Raw genomic sequence first — 20,559 nt, 5'->3', positions numbered from 1 at the left:
ACAAATTAGGGAAAAAATTTACGCACGAATCACTCACCTATATGGATGAAACATAGGTACAAAACATCTTGAAGAAGAAAGGTGTTGATGGCGATTCCGATAGACATGGATTTTTTTATATATATATTACAATTACAATTAGGGACGGGTCGGGGTGGGGTCTCGAAGACGATATCTTGTGGTACTATTTGACACATTTGGTGGTACTTGGACGAAAGGCCATTGAAAATACACATGTATGGTGATGCGCGAAGGGTTCGAATAATTATGCGATGCTTGAACGAATTTGGTGATATGACTGGCCTTCGAGTTTACTTGCTGAAATATAATATTTATATGGCTAGTATTGAGGAAAATGTAAGACGAGATATCATTGACATCACTGGATTTAATCAGAGAGAGTTGCCTTTTCGGTGCTTGGGAGTTGGGAGTCCCTCTTGCAGCGAGGTAGTTAAGAGCATCATATTACAGTCTTTTGGTAGACAACATTGGAAGAAACGTTAGTTCTTGGCCTCGACAATCTTTATCTTATGCTGACAAACTTGAGTTGATAAGGGTGGTAATTCAAGGAGTTCAATGTTTTTGGTTATCTATATTGCTTATACTGAAATGCGTAATTGACTCCATTCACTCGATATTCGAAAATTTGTGTGGCCAACGAAGCACTCACCGATTGCTTGGGATAAGTTATGCAAACCACTGGCCGATGGAGGGTTTGGACTGAAAAACTTGAAAGCTTGGAACAAAGCACTGATTGCGAAAACTCTTTGGAAAATCCACATGAGGAAAGATAGTCTTTGGATTAGGCGGGTTAATCATATTTATAGTTGCTTTGGTGGTGTTTGGTATTAGCCTATCAGGGTTGGCATAAAGATGAATCATCACCTTTGATTAAGCAGATTATATCTATTCGGGACGAAATCGCGCGCTCTAATGGTTCGATAACAGCTGTGGCGGAAAGACTTAACAGTTGGTTTAGCACGAATGGGGGTTTATCGAAGGCTTATAACTTCTTCATTGAAGAAAGTGCGAAATGGCCTTGAAAACCTATACCTAAGCATCAATTTATTCTTTGGTTGCTAGCACACATGAAACTACTCACACGAGATAGATTAGGGTTTCTTAGTGTTAAAACTTGCGTGTTTTGTCAATTAGGCGATGAATCAGCTTCTCACTTATTCTTCCAATGTTGTTATAGCCCATGTATTATTGTAGTTCTAATTAAGTTCTAGTTTTTCATTTGTTATGTTATATGTATGTCTCCTGGGATGCCTAATGTAGTTATAACGCACACTTTTTACTTTTTTTTTTAAATGAAAGTAATTTTTGTTATAAAAAAAGTGTCATGGCAACCATGCCAAATAGACAGGAAAAGAGCAATTCAATTCTGCAAAAACACTTGAAAATTTTGTGGAATAAAATTTAAAGGGCACATAAAATTTCATTAATTCTCTTGTTGACCACAAAAACCCAACTCAATTCTCATTTTTCTATATTGGAATAAGAATAATAATTATAACAATACCAGTGGCTAGCTAGTAGTAAAACAAGGCATAAGTATGTGTAGGATTGAGTGGTTCTTGTATTCTTCAAAATCCCATTATTATATAGCTCATATTTTGCTTGCCATCGATATCATTGATAGGTGGAAGTTTACTCTGCAAATGACTCGAACCCAATCAAAATTGTGCCACCATACATATACATACATATTATATAATGTATGTATATGTATATATGATCATACATAGAGGAAAATTTCAATTTTAGGTTTGTAAGTGAGGAAAAATTACATTTTTTGGTACTATAATTTTTACTTCTGGTTATGTTAATAATTATTTTGCACTTTATTCACTTAAATTGTATTTTTTTTTTCATTTTTTGTTATGTTAACGATGGATTTGTATTTTAAGTTTTGTAACTGTATGTTTTTTCTTCATTTTTGATCTTTTTTTTACTGAAGTCCATAGTCATATGTAATATAGATATATATTTTGTTCTCGTCACATGAATCATGTAAGAGAACATTGATGTCAAATGAACAATATTTAATGAATTAGTGGCTTTGGGCTAAATAAATGACCAAAAAATTGGATAAAGCCAAATTTTAACAAATTACATAAGTAAAGTCTAAAAAATCAATTAATTTATAAGACTACAATTTCAATTTTTTTATTTTTTTTAATTGCAGTTTACATTATTTCTCTCAAGTTGTAAAAGGTAATGATATTTAAAGGCTGTTTCGGGTGCCCCATTTTCCTTCCGTAATCGAGTACTCCTTTTTGTATTCATCAGATATTATTTAATTCCCCAAAATAAATGAATATATTCGATTTTATTTTATTTTCTCAAAAACTAATCAACAACGTTAAGCTGGGTCAAACTGAGCACTCCAAAACTAACTTCTTGGACTCTTCAGATTTTCCAAGTACATAATTATCATACATTTCTCAGGTAATGAATTATCTTTATCGAGGAAATGCATCATTTATTATATATATATATATATATATATATATATATATATATATATATATATATATTTAAAATTTTAGTCATTTTCTTCGACACGATGCTGACGCGTATAGTAATATATCATCACTCTAGGTTAAAATGATTAAAATTGTCAAAAAAAAATCAGAAAATACGATACTAAATTAAATTTGATAACATAGATGACCAAAATTGTAGATAAACAAATACACAATACCAAAATTATAATTTTTTCGAAAAAAATTAACAAATACGTTATGTAAGTTACATTATGTACGTTTCTGTTTGACCTGTAATTTTACCAAATATTTTTGCATTGCCAATTAAAATTAAACTTCTAGAATGTTTTCAAATTGTGGTTTCAAAGAAATTTCAGGGAAACTATCATTTTGGAATTGAAATATTTTTTTGTCGTAAATATTTTTTGTCTCTAAATTATTCTACTCAGTATGCATTAGTTTACCTTAACATCAGAGTTGATTGTGACAGAGTAATTTAATTAATTTACTTTGTAAGAATAGATTAGTTCTCTTAATCTTTAATCTGTAACTCTAGCTACTAAACTAATTATTTTCTTTGAATATTGTTTCATGATATTTATTATTATATGAAATCGTAGTTCTCTTTCTTCTTTTCTATAGTCGTTAAAATAAATATACACGTTGAGTATACAACATATCAAAACTTATATATATACACTTGAGAATATATAATCCACGCCAAGTAATATCTAAACTGATATAATAAAAAGTAAGCACGAGATTTTGTAGTAATTGAGTCGACTAATTGATATAATTTTATGAATAAAATATTAGAAAGTCGTGGTGGAATTAATATAAGATTTAGTCATAATATCGGATCAACAAATTGTCAAACTATGACTGAAATCGGAGGATTGGTGAAGGAGTTAGTAACCCGCATGCGTTGATCTTTCATGCCCCTTCATAATAATCCACCACATCCATTATAATTTTATATACACACATAATTCAAATGACATTAATTTATTTTTGACCATTTCTCTCATGCTAAAAGTATGTATATTTTTACTCTCTAAAATTTAAAATTGTGTACTTCCACAAATTTAATAAATATCTTTCATTATCTCTGTCCCTAACATATTTTTTTCTTAGATTTGAGAAAGAAGTTCGTTGTAATTGAGTCTCGATATCGATATCTCGTTCTAAATTTGAGATTTGATGTCATATGACTTACAAGTCATTTAGAAAATGATTTTATTTCACACCAAACAAGCTTTTCATTTTATCTTTAATTCCTCATTAAATATTCAATAAATTGTTGCACATCTTTTCAAAAAATTTAGTCAACATGGGTATATTAGCAAAAATAAAAAATAAATGCTACTATATAAAAAAAAAAAGTGCAATCTATGTTTGGATAATCAAAAAACAAATGCAATATACATATTTGAGATGATAGAATACTACTAATGAAAGGGGAGACCCTTTGAACTTGGTGTAAATGGTGAAACATTTTTGGCCTTATATAAACTACCTCTCGTGAGACGATCTCATGAATTTTTATCTATGAGACGGATAAACTTTACCGATATTCATAATAAAAAGTAATACTCTTAGCATAATAATTTTTATAGATGACCTAAATAAGAGATATATTTCACAAAATACGACACATGATATCGTTTCACACAAGTTTTTGCTTTATTTTTAATATTTTCTAATATACATATTTGCTATTTGTCCAATTCAGTGGCTTGTAAAAAAAAAAACATGAATTAAAATATGTAAAGTTACTTTAAATCTCCTATTTATCTAAGTTATATATGCAGTATTGTGTTCTACAAATTCTTGAGATTTCTCTAGTACATATTTCATTTTCTTGTCAAATAGTTATTATCACTGTTTCAATTGACTATATATTTATCATTTTTTTATTCATTTCATTTAAAAAAAAGGACTAAAATTAATAATAAAAAAATTTCAAATAACATACATGTACATTTATAAGTTGAATTCAAACTTGTTTTTTATGTAATTATTATTAATACAATCAAATTGCTAAAAACATATAATATTCCTTGTAATAATTATAAATCAAAATTTCTAGTTATATACATAGATCCATTCAAATTTGAACCAAAAATCCACACATGCTAAAACAATTTTCCAACTTGGCTTCCCTCTTCATGCATGATTATGATTACATATAGATAGATGGGTCTGCAGAATTTAGTAATCATGACTATTTGTCTTATGCCATCATTACCATTCTTGAAAATTAAACACTCCCCCCCAACTTCATGTACAATCCTGCGCACAACTTGCTGCATATTTAAGTAGAGACCGTTTTCATCCCGACTTATATTTCTTGCTATATCTTGTTATATATAGTTTCCATTCATCGAACAGTTCAACCACAGATTCTTGAATTGAATCAGTATGTGCACTAGTTCCACTCAATGGTTACATCTGCACAGGCAATATCTCTTCTCCTTGCGAAACCAGAAGCGGACTAGGGTTCACGTCCACAGGCTCACGAGGTATATATGTTATTTGTGATGGATACGAAGTCGTTGCTAGCGAAGTATTGTATCGAATTCTGAATGAAAATATAGAAACATAGAATTGAATATGATTTTGTTAGTCTCTTTTTCTAATTAATTAATATCACCACAAATTGTAGGTATGTATATAAATGGTAATTTGATTAATTATGTATATGTATTCTTTTGATTAATATATAGCACGGTCTCACGACGAGACGAGTCAACGCTTGCTTATATTTACTTATTTTATACAATGAATATATAATATTATTGATCAGGAGAAGGAAACAATGTGAAGAGAAGGTTGGAAGTATGATATCCAATTAAGGAACATAAAGCTGTACATGGAGAACATCAGTATCCTCGAAGAGAACGAAAAGTTAAGGAAGAAAGCCACTCTTCTCCACCAAGAGAACCTTGCTTTGCTGTCTGAATTTCAAAAGAAATTTTCCGGGAATAATATTAATTAATCCTGTGTGCATTAAAACTCCAATTAGCGATATCTTGATACAGAATATTAATGATATTAATTAATCATATTTAATCTTGTTTTGAGTAATTTTTCTGCATGCCCCCCTTTGTATTTCTTCAGTTATTTCATAATAAGAGAGGATTCGAGTTATTTGGTTACCTTGATTTATTGTTTCAACCTTGAGCAAATTAAATTATTGGTGGTGTTGCAAATTTAATCCACAATGTACTGTTTATCTTCTGCGTATGAAAATATCTCGAAGAAATTAATTAAAGTCGTCAAAAACCGACAGTATCAATAAAATATTAATATTTTTCTTCCTGTTTTGTATTTCTTACATATTAGATTTTTCTTAAAAAATTAAAGAAAATGAATATTGTGATACCTTTACTATATACAAAAGTTTTTTTTCCCCATAACATTTTAAAATTTTGACAACAATTTCGTTCAAAAAAATATTGATAGATGAAATCGAACTTTTAGTTATTGATCTAACGATTAAATTATTTCACCAACTCGGATATTTCTCATGCTCAAAAGTTAATTTTTATTCTTAAGAAGTTTAATTATAGATTACTTTCATTTATAAACGTCAATATTATAAGAATTTCAGCAATTTTTTGTCTATGTAAAATTTTAATTTCCCACTCTATATATCATCTTCCATGTGGCATATAATAATGAAAAATAATAGTTCTCTTTTTTAAAATATAAAATAATTGTTTTCTTGAATTAAATAAGATATCATGATTTTTAAGACAACCTTATCCAAAAGGTAAGGGCATCAAGAATTGAATTGAGAGGCTAATTGGATGAAAAATGTGGAGATTTTGTACTTTTATTAAAAGATTGTGTTTAAAATTAAATATATTTTTTTTAAATTATAATTTAAAATTATTTTATGTGACACTAAATTTCGTTGCATGGGTTTGATTTGATCATGACTCTCTGTCTGGAAGTGACTCACCTACTTCACCCAATCCTCCACCACCATTTAATTGTAGTAATTGTGATATATACTTTTGGAGTTTTCTTACCAATAATATTTAATTGGGGAAAAACTTTTTTTTTTATTTTTATCGGTGTTCGATTTTCTGCTGATTTAGTCATATGTGTTATCATTAGAGATAACCATTTCTTCCGAATCGAAGAGAATCCGTTACCCAATATAAATGAAGAAGAATATAAGGATATTTTATGCTCAATTAAATGAATAGATAATTATGTATGAATTGAGAATTTTCGAATATAGTGATAAAAATGGATTTTAAAGAATCCTATTAACATTTGACCGGAATATCAGATTAAATCAAAATGAAAGAGAATATGGAAGAGATTTTATACCCAATTAAATAAATGAGTAATTAGATATGAGGATAGAAACAGATCATAAAGAATCTTACTGATATTCGAGAAAAAATAATTATATATGATAATGTGATATTTGGGTAGAATATGAATATCTAACCATTATCGATTAGTATGTGGATGAAGGAAGATGAAATTAAATATCCGATCGGAATGAATATGAATATAATAAATGAGAATGATATCTTATCTAATACTAGCTTATTGTCATCCCTATTTATCATAATTAAATCTCAGTCATTTATCTTTTATTTTTGACAATTTGATATTTTATTTTTCAATTCTAATTATTTTTTAATTGAAGAAGTTATATAACATTCCACACTCTAGTGTCACGTAGAAAACATACTACAACTGCAATAAAAAGAAATAAAAAAAATGGAATAAAACTTAAATTTGTTAACATAAAAGACGGAATAAAATGACAAAAAAAAAAACATCCAATCCCAAATTTACAATTTTACCTATTTAATTTGTACTCGAAATTTTAAATAATGAACAAAAGATATCTAGCTCGCAATCTTGATAGATCCACGTATATATTAATGACAAAAACTTGTGCGATATGATCTCACGAGTTGTATTTTATGAGACAGATATCTTATTTGAGTCATCCATGAAAAAATATTAATTTTTATGCTAAGATTATTACTTTTTATTTGGAATATCGGTAGGGTTGACTCGGCTCACAGATAATGATTCGTGTGACTATCTCACAAGAGCCCTACTTCATATTAATTATCCAAGAACATGAAAATTGAAGCTCAACATTATTTTTTTAAAATAATTTTCATCGATTATTTTTGTACCTCCATATTTTTCGAGTTCGGGAACATTATTTTATAGTTCAAGGCGTGACACGAAAATGTTTTCTGCTTTTATTATTATTATTATTATTATTTTTGAAGCTTTATTATTATTATTATTATTATTATTATTATTATTATTATTATTATTATTAACACGAAATCGACAAAATGAAGCACTTTTATTTAGTGTAGAATGTATTCGATGAACCGTGCGAAATTCCTCGTGTTTGGTCAAAAGCCATTATTATAACGAGAGAGTGTTTTGAAAAATCAAACAAATTTGGACCAAAAACATTAACAACATTTGTCAAACTAACAATCATACAGTGTAACCTTGTGTTCGTAAAACATAATTAACCTTTCTTGACTTTATTGAACACACAGAGACGATAACTACAATAATATACAACACATGAACGTTGGTATTCAAATGACAATCTTATTCAACAACACAGGCCGTAAAGCAAAAGCATTCGATCTTCCCCGAATGATCGATCCCTTGCTGTTTTATAACATGCATTACAGTGTAAAAGTCCAGAAGTTCAGTCAATACACTTGATTGATCAGCCCATAGCCATCATAGAGAACAAAACTTTGTGTGTCTAAAACACACAAAAACCTCAGTTCGAATCCTATACAGATTTAAGTAACTAAAGATAATCCTTTTCATAAAACCAGACAGTCCGAAAAATAAAGAACTTATCTATCCGATTCAAATATGAAATGTAAAATCTGGGAACTTTTTAACTAAATGCTGCATTAGCTACACAATGTCAAGATGCATAGGCCGGAAATAGAGATCCGTGGAGAACATCAGTCTGCCCACTTTTCAATATGTATAAGCTAGAGTAAACATGGAAAATCTAGCTGCTTCATTCTCATCCTTGCTAGTCCTACCCTGTCTGATGAATGGTGAGAGTTGTATACATGATTCTCTTTAATGTCAAAATAGCAAAAAAAAACTATGGAGACAGTTGTTGGCATTCAAATGAAGTAGGTAGAAGTTTCAGCTGAAGGAGTCGATTATTTCACAGTCTATCATCTCCAGAGGGCACTTGAATGAAAATGGCAGTTGTGATGACAAGGGTGAATCATGCTTCGCTTCTCAAATCAAATCACCAATCCGAAACTAGGAAAAATAACCGACTGGCTTTCAAATATTTGCTCTCAATTCTTCAAGGAGATTGCTGTCGAACAAACTCAAAAAAACTTTATTTATTAATACACCAATAGCTACTTAACCTCAATTGACAGCAGTTTCTTTCCTTTGAGCCCACAGCATTACGAGAGAAAATCCCATTAGTGACATTATTACAGTCTGTAAATTGTAATACTACGAGTTAACCCCAGCAAAATAATCAAACATCATTGTGATTGTCACACTCTTCTATAATGCATATATAGACTTACAGAAATAGCAGGAGGTATGCTGACAAGTGGATCTAGGAAAAATTTATTTGCAAGTGCAAGGGCCAAAAGACTGCTCTGCATGCCTGTAAAAAGAAGAACGAAATCAGTTAGAAGTTAGACAACGTCGATACTGTTATTGGAAAGCAGCGATTGCTATTGCTATCCCGTGTGACTGTTTATGAAGCGATCAAAACATGACACTTAAACTGATATATAGTCAAATGTTGATTTTGTTGCAGTCGCAGACAAACGGTTTTATAACTGTAATCCGGCATTGATTAAATGATATCATGCAGATGAAATAACCTGTTTCAAAGGATAGTGTTCTTTGCAGAGCTTTTACATCAGGAGAATCATGGAAAACAAGACCAGTGAAAGCGAATCCGGAAATGAATGCTGATGCATGAAATGCAATCACCAGCAGCAACACAGAAAGCCCATGAGGAGACATGACCGACACTACATTGATAGCAAGTGGAGCTCCGACACAAAGAGCAGTCACAAAAACAGAAAGTGGAGGCAAAAATGTCCGAATTGCACTACAAATTCGGGGAAAGAACCTGCAGATTAAAGTTTATTAAGGTAAGAAACAAAATAATGCTGCTGATATCGAAGTTGATGTCAAGTGATAGCATACACGAATAAGCATTTACCTATTCAAAATTAGGCCAGTCAGAATCGGGGTTATCACAATTTGCATGATGTTGGAAACCATCCCCCTCACATCAACAGGTAGTTTTTTGCCGATAAGCAATAAGGACAAGAACGGGGTAACAAAAACAGCAGTAACAGTTGATAGAGATGTCATGACGATGCTAAGTGGGGCCATTGGTGGATCTGTAAGAAAAGTGGCGTAATTGGAGAGTTGTGCTCCACTCACACAAGAAGTCAACATGATCCCAGCGGCTGATCCATAAAACAGGATAAGTTAGTTATATCGTCCATTTATCCGAAATAAGGTGCAGGAAATTATACCTAAGGAGGTTGGAAGACCAAATGCAGTCATTGAGATTGTGCCAAAAAGATACCCGAGAAGGGGTTTCACAACAAACTGTCCGACATAGCCAGCAAGAATGGTTGTTGGTCTGCTGAATGCTTCAAGAAAATCCTTCTCGCTCGAGTTAACCCCAACTGCAAACATCAAAAAGCCTAATGCTGGAGCATAATACCTGAATAATTTAAACATGTGATCAAAAGCACAAGGTAAATAGATACAGCATTTTGTCATTTCATAATGAACGCAAAACTTCTAAGCCCGAAATAAATAGTTTGCAATTGTTTTATAGAAACCACATAAGACAAAAACAACTATTTTCTTTTAGTAAGCATGCAATGAAAACATGCGGATGGAATTGTATGAGTAACCAAATTCAGTCAACGAAAGGTAGGAAAAACCTGTTCGTGAACCACTTGAACGAAGGTGGGAATATAAGAGCCAAAACCGTACTTGCGATAACCACTTGAGGCAAGAAAGAATTTGCTGCCCTTAAAATGGTTATTACTGAACCTTCTTTGTTACTAAGCAGCTGAAACAAGTTAAAAAGATTAAACATAAGAAGATCTGTTGTCTATTGGGGTAGTCAGCCGGCTCATTTTACTTAGTTGATTAAGGATGAACAACATGTTTAAAATAATTGCTAAACATGTTTAAAAAAACCCGAAACAAGCTCATAATTGACAAGGCAGTAATCATTCGTTGATTCATTATAGTCCACAAAAACTAACACCCTCGAGTTTCATTCTGCGAATTTCATTAGATATCAAGATTCACAACGAACTCGTCGCGTCGTTAGTTAAGCGATGCTGGAGTAATAAAAACTTCGTCTGACTAGAGGCCAATCAATTTGAGATATTATGCAGTAAACCCAACAACTTTTGTGCTAGAACTACGATCAAGTGGTACCTGAGGAGACTCCGACGAACAATTAGAAGACAATTCTGGTGATAAACTATCCGGCACACACTTTCCGACCAACAATGATCTAGAAATCCCACCTAAATCAACTAAATTAATTCAACACATGCAACCACACAATTGTTTCGGCACAGAAAACATAATAGATCAATGAAGCTAATATTTTAAAAAATATATAACTAACTTAAACATCCACAGCAGGGATGAATTGGGGACCTCGATAAACATATCCCTGCAAAAGAACTGAAATTCAATAAATAAAACAATAACTAGTAATCAATTCTCTTTCATAAAAGCGAGAAATCAAACAAGAAAAAGACCTGAAAGTTGGGAGTAAATCATCGGCGTAGAACAAGCGGGAATCTTTGTGTGTCTGACCCTGACCCGGAGAGTATCGAAGGAATAGAGGGCGTGGAAATGGTGATGCAGAAGCTTGATGTTGGCGCTCATTTTGGTGGAGGTTTCTCTCTCGAGAATGCAGAGTGAATATATATATATATATATATATATATATATATATATATATATATATATATATATATATATATATATATATATATATATAATTTTTATAATAAAACATAAATATTTTAAAAAAATTAAAATACATTGTATTAAATGTTATTATACAATATATAATCAGATTTTTTTATAAGATATGAAAATTTAGGTTAATTATATATTTTATTATTACGGTTGATTTTATGTATTTATTCAGAAGTTAAGTTTTTCCACTTAAATTTTAGAATAGGTCTCTTGTGAGACCGTATCACGAATCTTTATCTATGAGATGGATCAACTTTATCGATATTCACAATAAAAATTAATATTCTTAGCATAAAACTAATACTTTTTCATTGATGACTCAAATAAGATATCTGTATCACAAAATATGACTAATGAGACCGTCTCACACAATTTTTTGTCAACATTTTGCTAGTATTGTTAAAAATAGGCCTTTTTGGTGGGGCAGACATATAGGACAACTAGGTGAGGTTGCTTGAAAACTTTAATATCTAATAAATACCAAATTAAAGAAATTCACATAATTAAAATTTTGCATTAATATATAAACTTGAGTTTCATTTGATATATGCAAATATGGATAATCACTCTCATGGAGTTTATAAAATCGATATCACATTCTTTGAACTGGTCTTGTTCACCAAGTTGATTTTCAATCATACAACAAGATGTTTGGTCGTGAAATGTAATGATATATTTAGTATGATATGAGAATAAAATATTTATATTATTTTATTAAATATGAGATGTATGTTAGATTTGGTGGATGGATTTCAATAATAATTTTATCGTTAATAATTAAATAATATATTAAATCTTAAATCTACATATTGCATGTTTACACATTAGTCATGTAAAGTATATGAATTTCAAATACATTCATTATTGGACGAACTTGAAATTCATAATAACTAACATGAAACACTATATAAACATACAAGAGATGATTTGAATTTTATGGTTCTGCTTCTCTAAAACTACAAATTATATTTGAAAATTTGAATTCATATATTTGAAATTCATCAATTCAAATGGAATAGAGTAATTAATTTTGATGTCATCATCTGTTTTTTATAAACCAAAAACATAATTTTTTTCCTTAAATTATAAAAAATTATATTTTTTAAATAAAATTATCATTAAACTCATTTTAGTACATTTTCATATTATCCATCTACCATATCCTAATGGTTTTTTTATTATTATCTATATTTGGAACTTTAAAAATAAATAATCATATCACTCATTACATAAATTTTTTTATGAATTTTTTTTTTAAATTTTAAATTTTAAATTTTAATATAATCTCTCGAATTTTAAAAAATTATTTAACACCAATTTATATATATGTGTGTCGGTGCGCGCGTGTATTACATGTGAAGGGGCAATAGTATACATGATAGAAGAGTATATATATAACTTCTATTTTTGAAAACTCGATCCAAAAGTTTGATAATTAAAACAAATATATGAAAAGAATATATTGTCTTGTCTTTTACACTAAACAACATATACTGTTGGTCCCACGTGCGGAATTTGAGATAATAAAAGCCGAAAATAAAGAATAAACTGGACACCGAGATTTACGTGGAAAACCCCTAAAAATTATTAGGGTAAAAACCACGGGCAAGATGAAAAGAATTCCACTATAATATTTTGTGGTGTACAACTCACTCACTGTGTTTCCAAAGAGAACACACACTCTCTTAATACAGGAGAACAAAACACCTCACAAATATTATAGAACTAAGCACTCAAATGCTTATAAGATGAGAGAAAACTCGAAGAAGGGATGATTTCAGAATGAAAGAATGAGGCACCTATTTATAGTAAAGTTTCGAAGTGTGAAACCGCGTATAAGACGTGTTCCGTCTGAACATTGCATCCGAAATTTCAACGTGCACAGCCGATCATCACTATCTGCTTATTTAATGTCTTTGTCTGCCACATGTCTTCATTCATTTGCCGACATTTCTCCCACTTGGAGATTTGATTGAGAATCAAACACATCTCCACACATCCTTTCAATCTTGCCATTCCCTGCTGCTTACATTTCCGCTAGGCCACTTGAGAATCTACACCACTCAAACTTATCAGTGTTCACTGGCTTGGTCAGAAAATCAGCTATGTTGTCCTTTGTATGGATTTTCTGCATATCCACGCTTCCTTCTTCTACTACTTCCCGCACAAAGTGAAATTGTACTCCAATGTGTTTCGTCCTGGAATGAAAGGCTGGATTCCTTGCAATGTGCAAGGCACTTTGACTGTCACAAAACAAAGGAACATTCTCTTGTTTGTGCCCAATCTCCTCCAACAACCTTTTAATCCATATTGCCTCCTTGCAAGCCTGAGTAGCTGCCATGTATTCTGCCTCTGTTGTAGATAACGCCACAACTGTCTGCAGTTTTGAAACCCAGCTTACTGCTCCTCCTGCAAGCGTAAACACATAACCAGTAGTAGATTTCCTCTTATCAGGATCACCTGCATAATCTGAATCGACATAGCCCCTGAGTGTAAAATCTGATCCTCCATAACATAATGCAGCATTCGAGGTACCCTTAATGTATCTAAAGATCCTCTTAACAGTGCTCCAATGCTCTCGTCCAGGATTCGCCATATACCGACTAACTGCTCCCACTGCTTGAGCAATGTCCGGTCTTGTACATATCATGGCGAACATCAAACTCCCCACTGCTGATGCATACGGTACTCGAGACATCTCCATCCTCTCTGCTTCACTGCTAGGACACATCTCGGAGGATAACTTGAAGTTAACAGGAAGAGGGGTCAAGATTGACTTACTATCTTGCATGTTGAAGCGTTGCAAGACTTTCTTCAAATAATTTTTCTGGGAAAGCCAAATCTTTCTGTTACTTCTGTCTCGGTGAACTTGCATCCCTAGAATCTTGTTTGCTGGTCTCAAGTCCTTCATATCAAATTCCCTAGCCAACTGTGCCTTCAATCCTTGGACCTGATCTTTGTTGGGGCCTGCTACCAACATGTCGTCCACATACAACAGCAAAATGATATAATCATCACCAGACCTCTTGAAATACGTACAAGGGTCTGCACTCAATCTGTTGTATCCAAGGCTCATGATATAGGAATCAAATCTCTTGTACCAACACCTCGGTACCTGTTTGAGACCGTACAGAGATTTCTTCAACCTGCAAACCAAGTTCTCTTTGCCTTTTTCCGCAAAACCTTCTGGCTGGAGCATATAGATTTCTTCTTCAAGATCTCCATGAAGAAACGCCGTTTTCACATCTAGCTGTTCTAGATGTAGGTCAAACACCGCACACAATGCCAATACTACTCTGACTGTTGTAAGCCTAACCACAGGAGAAAATATCTCATTGAATTCAATGTCTTCTTTCTGAGCATACCCTTTTACCACCAATCTAGCACGATACCGCTCCACTTGGTTATTGCCATCACGCTTGATCTTATAGACCCATCTGTTTCCAATGGCTTTCCTTCCTCGTGGTAGTGTAACAAGATCCCAAGTTTTATTCCTGTTTAAAGCCTCCAACTCTTCTTGCATTGCTATCATCCAAAAAGATACATCCGAGCTCTGAGTAGCCTCGTGGAAACTCGATGGCTCACCATCTTCTGATAATAGACAATATGCAATGTTGCTTTCAGTGACATAATCTGAAAGCCAACCTGGTGGTCTTCTGTCTCGAGTTGACTGCCTCACATTGGAAACCTCAGACTCAACTTGTTCTTGTTCTTCGTGCTCTGGTACTGCTTCACAAGAAACTTGACCTTCGTCTGTCTTATTTTCTACCTGAAAAATAGTAGTTTCTGAATTCTGTGTGCCTTTGTCTCCCTTTACTTTATCTTCCTCGAAGATAACATCCCTGCTGATGACAAGCTTGTGAACAGTAGGATCCCACAAGCGAAACCCTTTTACTCCATCAGCATAACCCAAGAAGATACATTTTCTGGATTTCGAATCCAACTTCGATCTTTCTTGCTCATTGTACAGAACGTACACCGGACTTCCAAATGTATGCAAATGAGAATAATCTGTCGGCTTTCCAGTCCACATCTCCATCGGAGTCTTCAGATCAATCGCCACTGAAGGAGAACGATTGATAATATAACAAGCGGTTTTGACTGCCTCCGCCCAAAATGACTTTTCTAGACCCGCAGTTCTCAACCTAGCTCTTGTTCTGTCCAACAAGGTCCTGTTCATCCGCTCCGCCACTCCATTCTGTTGAGGTGTGTAAGCCGTCGTGAACTGTCTCTTGATGCCCTCATGTTGACAATATGCATCAAATTCGTCACTGGTATATTCTCCTCCATTGTCAGTCCTCAGACACTTGATTTTCTTTTCAGTATCAAGTTCAACCCGCGCTTTGAAATCTTTGAAGACCTGGAAAACATCTGATTTCTTCTTGATTGGATACACCCAACATCTCCTAGAGAAATCATCAATGAACGAGACAAAGTATCTCGCTCCTCCTAGGGATACAACCGGTGCTTGCCAAACATCCGAATGAATCAGCTCCAATATGCTTTTGCTCCTGGCAGTAGAAGTGCCAAACTTTAATCTGTGTTGTTTACTGGTAACACAGTGCTCACAAAAGGGTAGTGACACTTTTGTAAGTCCCGGCAGCAGCTTCCGTTCTGAGAGAATTTTCAACCCCCGTTCTGACATATGCCCGAGCTTTCTATGCCATAACACTGTTAATTCTTCTCCTGAACCAATTGATGCAACAGCTAGTTCTGCCTCTTTGTGTGTTTCTCCCAAAAGTACATACAGATTTACAGCAACCTTTTCCGCCTTCATAACCACAAGCGCGCCCTTCACAATTTTCATGATCCCGTTCTCGATCCGAGTTTTGCACCCGATGTCATCCAATTGTCCCAAGGACAAAAGATTTTTCGTCAGTCCTTTCACATGTCGTACCTCCTGTATGGTGCGAATGGTGCCATCAAACATTTTAATTTTGATAGTACCGACCCCAGCGATTTCCAAGGCATGATCATTTCCCATGAATACAGATCCTCCTGAGACTGGTTCATAATGATCAAACCATTCTCTCCGAGACGTCATATGCCACGTCGCTCCTGAATCCATTATCCATGTGTCACAAAATTTGTGCCTGTCTTCCGCAACTGTTGCTGCTTCGCTGAATAATATTTCACCACTGCCTGAAGTACTGGCCACATTTCCTTGAGAACTTTTATCGATACTCGTACACTCTCTCTTGAAGTGCCCTTTACCGCCACATTTAAAGCAGTAAATATTTTTCTTCTTACTTCTCGACTTTGATCTACCTCGCCTTTGGCTCCCACTGGAGTCACGGTCCATGAATCTTCCTCTTATCATCGGTAACGCCTCTGCCTGCTTCGAGGATACCAACCTATCTTCCTTATTCTTGCGCCGGCTTTCTTCTCCGAGAACCGCAGTTAAGACATCGTCGAATCTTAGAAAGCCCATAAGAATATTGTTGGTAATGTTGATGATAAGTTGATCATATGAATCTGGTAGACTTTGAAATAGAAGCTCCGCACGTTCATTTTCCCCTATTTTATGCCCCATGGAAGTGAGTTGGGCAAATAGAGTATTTAGTGTATTGATATGGTCGGTCATCGATGAGGATTCCGCCATCCGAAGAGTATAAAGCCTTCTCTTTAGGAAAATCATATTGTGTAGGGACTTGACCTCGTACATCTTTGTCAGAGTATCCCAGATAACTTTGGCTGTTTTTATCTCAGAGATACTTGACAAAACTTCGTCTGCTATAGCCAAGTGTAAATTGGCAACAGTGTTATCATTCATCTCATTCCACTTTCCATCATCTGTAATCTCCACCGGTCTATCTCCAATAGCCGCCAAGCAATTTTCTTTTCTTAAAATTGCTTGTATCTTTATTTTCCACAGCATAAAATTGCTTCCATTGAACTTTGCTATCTCGTACCTTCCCGCCATTATGTCTACAACAATTTTATAGACTGGACAAAATAATCCCGCCTTAAATAAAAAATCTCAAAAAATCTTTTCTGATGTAGAAGATCAGTCTAGGCTGCAACCACAGAGCATACTCAGAATTTTAAGAAATTTTAAACCAAGGCTCTGATACCACATACGATTTCATCCCTCGTTGAAATATTCTCCATTGAATTAAACAATAAAATCAATTGAGCAGCTTTGGGTTCTGGTAATTTTGATGTCAATTATTTTAGACCACGTGTACTTGATATTTTAATAATGTGTTGAATTAAAAATACCATATGATGTGGTATATACTTTTGGGTGTAATAATTATTGTAGGACCGCGCACTTACCGTTTTATTAAAAGCTATAACTAATGATAATGGTGCAACTCAATTTTTTTAAACTGCACAGCAGAACAAACGCCACGTTTCGATTGCTCTACTCAGCAGGCACAATTATTGCACCCAACAGGTTTGATAAAGTGGCAAACCCTCGGTCCGATAATTGGTATCAGAACGAAAGTCACATGTTCGATTCACATTGATTACAATGAGTACAATTATTAAAAAGATATTGTTGATTGCAATAATTATATTGTCAATTTTCAACCATCTTAAATTATTTTGAAAAGAAAACCAAACAACCCCCGAAAGGCTTGGTTGCAATAAAATCAAGGAAAAACACTTTTTCATCTAATTTCTCTGTTTTGAGTTTTAATCAACTAAGTTTTTAAACTTTAGTTTCGATACATTGGCTTTACATTTTTTATCTTTCGGTCTTATTCGTCTGATTGTTGACATGACACCAAGAAATGTTGGCAGTGACATCGAAAATTGTTGGTTTGTCTTATAACATGTCAGCAATTAGACCAAAATAACAAAAAAAATCAAAAATTAGCACATCAAAACAAAATTTGAAAATATAATGAATTAAAACCTAAAATTGGACGAGCTAATGGACCAAAAAAATTATTTCTCCTAAAATTTAGCGTCTCCTGTTTCTCGTGTCCTTTTTGTTGGATAAATGAATAATGAAGAGTTGTTGAATAGAAAAGGGAGTGAGAGTTGTCCCACATTGAGGAAATAGCCAAGTGATGTCTCCCTTATAAACTCCAAGTTTGAATAGGGGTTTGGGCCCCAAGAGGTACCAGACGCGCATGTTCTGCAAAACACGCACGAATTCCAGCGACAGCGTACTGCGCGGCCGCGCGTGTTGAATAGGGGTTTGGGCCCCAAGGCGCGCGGCCGCGCAGTACGCTGTGTGCGGCCGTGTGTGTTGTCGCGCGACTGCGCGCGTAGCGTTGTTTTAGCATAACATGCGCGTCTCTTGGCTTCTAGACATCCGTTCATGGCTTCTTTTGCACCAACCATTGTATCCCTTCATCAGAATTGTGGCTATTCAATGCATCTGGTCTGGAAAAACATGTCTCCTCAACACATTCAATGATCTCCTATAAATAGTCCTCACATTCATCACAAAAGAGGTTCGAAAATTTGGTCATCTTGTTGCATTCTTTGCTTCTTTGAATACTTGCGAGCTCTTGCATTTTTTGTGTTCACTGATTTCGAGATTTGAAGTGCTGTAAATTCTCGACGTGAAGTCGTTGTATCTTGGAGACGATTGCCTGCGACGTATAGCACTATATATGGGCAAATTCGTCTTGCGGACAAAGGATCCTCCTTGCCTCGACTTGATCTTATTGTTGCTGCGGTTGATTCGATTTGCTGCTTCTGTTCGTGATTCAAGACGTCCAACATATCCAGGGTAATATCCACCTTACAATCGCAAGACGAACTTTTATTATCATTGTTATTCTGGATATGTCTACTACATCATTCACTCTCGTTGCTACTGCTCCCGCTCATGGCGAAAAGCCACCCAAATTCTTTGGTGCTGACTTCAAACGTTGGCAGCAGAAGATGCTTTTCTACCTTACCACACTAAGTCTGTCTCGATTCCTCAAGGAGGAACCCCCTGTCATTGCTGCAGACGACACAGACTCACAACGAAGATTTGCACTAGACGCTTGGAATCACGGTGACTTCCTCTGCAGAAACTACATACTCAATGGCCTAGATGACACACTTTACAGTGTCTACTGTTCTGTCACTACTGCCAAGGAGCTTTGGGATTCCTTGGAGAATAAATACAAAACAGAGGACGCAGGCATAAAGAAGTTCGTGGTTGGCAAATTCCTAGACTTCAAAATGGTGGACGCCAAATCTGTAATAAGCCAGATACAAGAAATTTAAATTATTATTCATGACTTATTGGCAGAGGGGATGGATATCAATGAACCATTCCAAGTGGCGACTATAATTGAGAAATTGCCACCGATGTGGAAAGATTTCAAGAACTACCTTAAGCACAAGCGCAAGGAGTTGAAACTTGAAGATCTGATTGTGAGGCTTCGTATTGAGGAAGATAGCTGATCTTCTGAGGCCAGAACACACAAGAGAACAATGGAGGCCGAGGCCGAGGCCAATCTAACAGAATCGAGCACCAACCACAAGAGAAAGCGCCCTCAAATTGAGAAACGAGGGCAGGCCAAGAAGTTCAAAGGAACTTGCTACAACTGTGGCAAACCAAATCATATGGCCAAGGACTGTCGTCTTCCAAGGAAAGACAACAGAAATCAGAAACTAAAGCAAGCCAATGTCATTGAAGAAAGGCATGTACCAATAGATCTATCACAACTTGATCTATCTGCAGTTGTGTTTGAAACCAACTTGGTGGATAATCCAAGGGAATGGTGGGTAGATACCGGATCAACTAGCCACATATGTGCTGAAAAGGCAATGTTCTCATCCTACACTACTGTAAGTGATAGGAAATTGTTTATGGGAAACTCTACAACGTCTGAGGTCGTAGGAATTGGCAAAGTGGTGTTGAAGATGACTTCCGGAAAAGAGATGACATTGTTGAATGTGCTGCATGTGCCAGACATTCGAAAGAATTTAGTTTCTGGATCCTTGTTAAGTAAGGCTGTCTTTAAACTTGTGTTTGAATCGGAAGAGTTTGTCCTAATCAAAAATGGTGTATTTGTTGGAAAAGGGTACCAAGACAATGGGCTTTTCAAAATGAATGTAA

At 34.2% G+C, this 20,559-nt stretch overlaps 1 protein-coding gene and 1 long non-coding RNA gene across 10 annotated transcripts; one reads left to right on the top strand and one right to left on the bottom strand.

Moving 5' to 3' along the window:
* The first annotated feature begins 4,625 nt into the window (after nt 1–4,625).
* Nucleotides 4,626–5,573, top strand: LOC140829869 (uncharacterized). Its single transcript, XR_012117571.1, has 2 exons — nt 4,626–5,014; nt 5,299–5,573. It is a non-coding gene; the product is annotated as an uncharacterized lncRNA (long non-coding RNA).
* Nucleotides 5,574–8,183: 2,610 nt separating this feature from the next.
* LOC140828845 (probable sodium/metabolite cotransporter BASS5, chloroplastic) lies at nt 8,184–11,475 on the bottom strand. 9 transcript variants are annotated; one of them, XM_073191696.1, is made up of 9 exons: nt 11,315–11,475; nt 11,179–11,226; nt 10,983–11,083; nt 10,475–10,605; nt 10,055–10,248; nt 9,733–9,985; nt 9,386–9,618; nt 9,080–9,162; nt 8,184–8,987 (listed from the first exon to the last, which is right to left on the bottom strand). In XM_073191696.1, exons 1-9 carry the CDS (start codon nt 11,442–11,444, stop codon nt 8,913–8,915), a joined length of 1,248 nt encoding a protein of 415 aa, XP_073047797.1. In that variant the 5' UTR covers nt 11,445–11,475; the 3' UTR covers nt 8,184–8,912. The 9 variants fall into 9 exon arrangements, with proteins under 9 accessions (XP_073047797.1, XP_073047800.1, XP_073047795.1 ...); XM_073191694.1 differs by having other exon boundaries at nt 8,192–8,987; nt 9,386–9,639; XM_073191695.1 differs by having other exon boundaries at nt 8,195–8,987; nt 9,386–9,639; nt 10,983–11,074.
* Between the last annotated feature and the right edge of the window lie 9,084 nt (nt 11,476–20,559).

Source organism: Primulina eburnea, chromosome 4 (genome assembly GCF_022965805.1).
Source record: "Primulina eburnea isolate SZY01 chromosome 4, ASM2296580v1, whole genome shotgun sequence".
NCBI classification, from domain to species: domain Eukaryota; kingdom Viridiplantae; phylum Streptophyta; class Magnoliopsida; order Lamiales; family Gesneriaceae; genus Primulina; species Primulina eburnea.
This window is presented reverse-complemented; position numbering and strand designations above follow the sequence as displayed.

Excerpts from the sequence above, each read along its gene's own strand:
- LOC140828845 (XM_073191694.1), bottom strand. The coding sequence starts at position 11,444 with ATGAGCGCCAACATCAAGCTTCTGCATCACCATTTCCACGCCCTCTAT. Across the intron at positions 10,606-10,982 it reads GTTCGTCGGAGTCTCCTCAG|CTGCTTAGTAACAAAGAAGG; the intron begins GTACCACTTGAT and ends AACTTGTTTCAG. Across the intron at positions 9,163-9,385 it reads AACACTATCCTTTGAAACAG|GCATGCAGAGCAGTCTTTTG; the intron begins GTTATTTCATCT and ends TTCTTTTTACAG.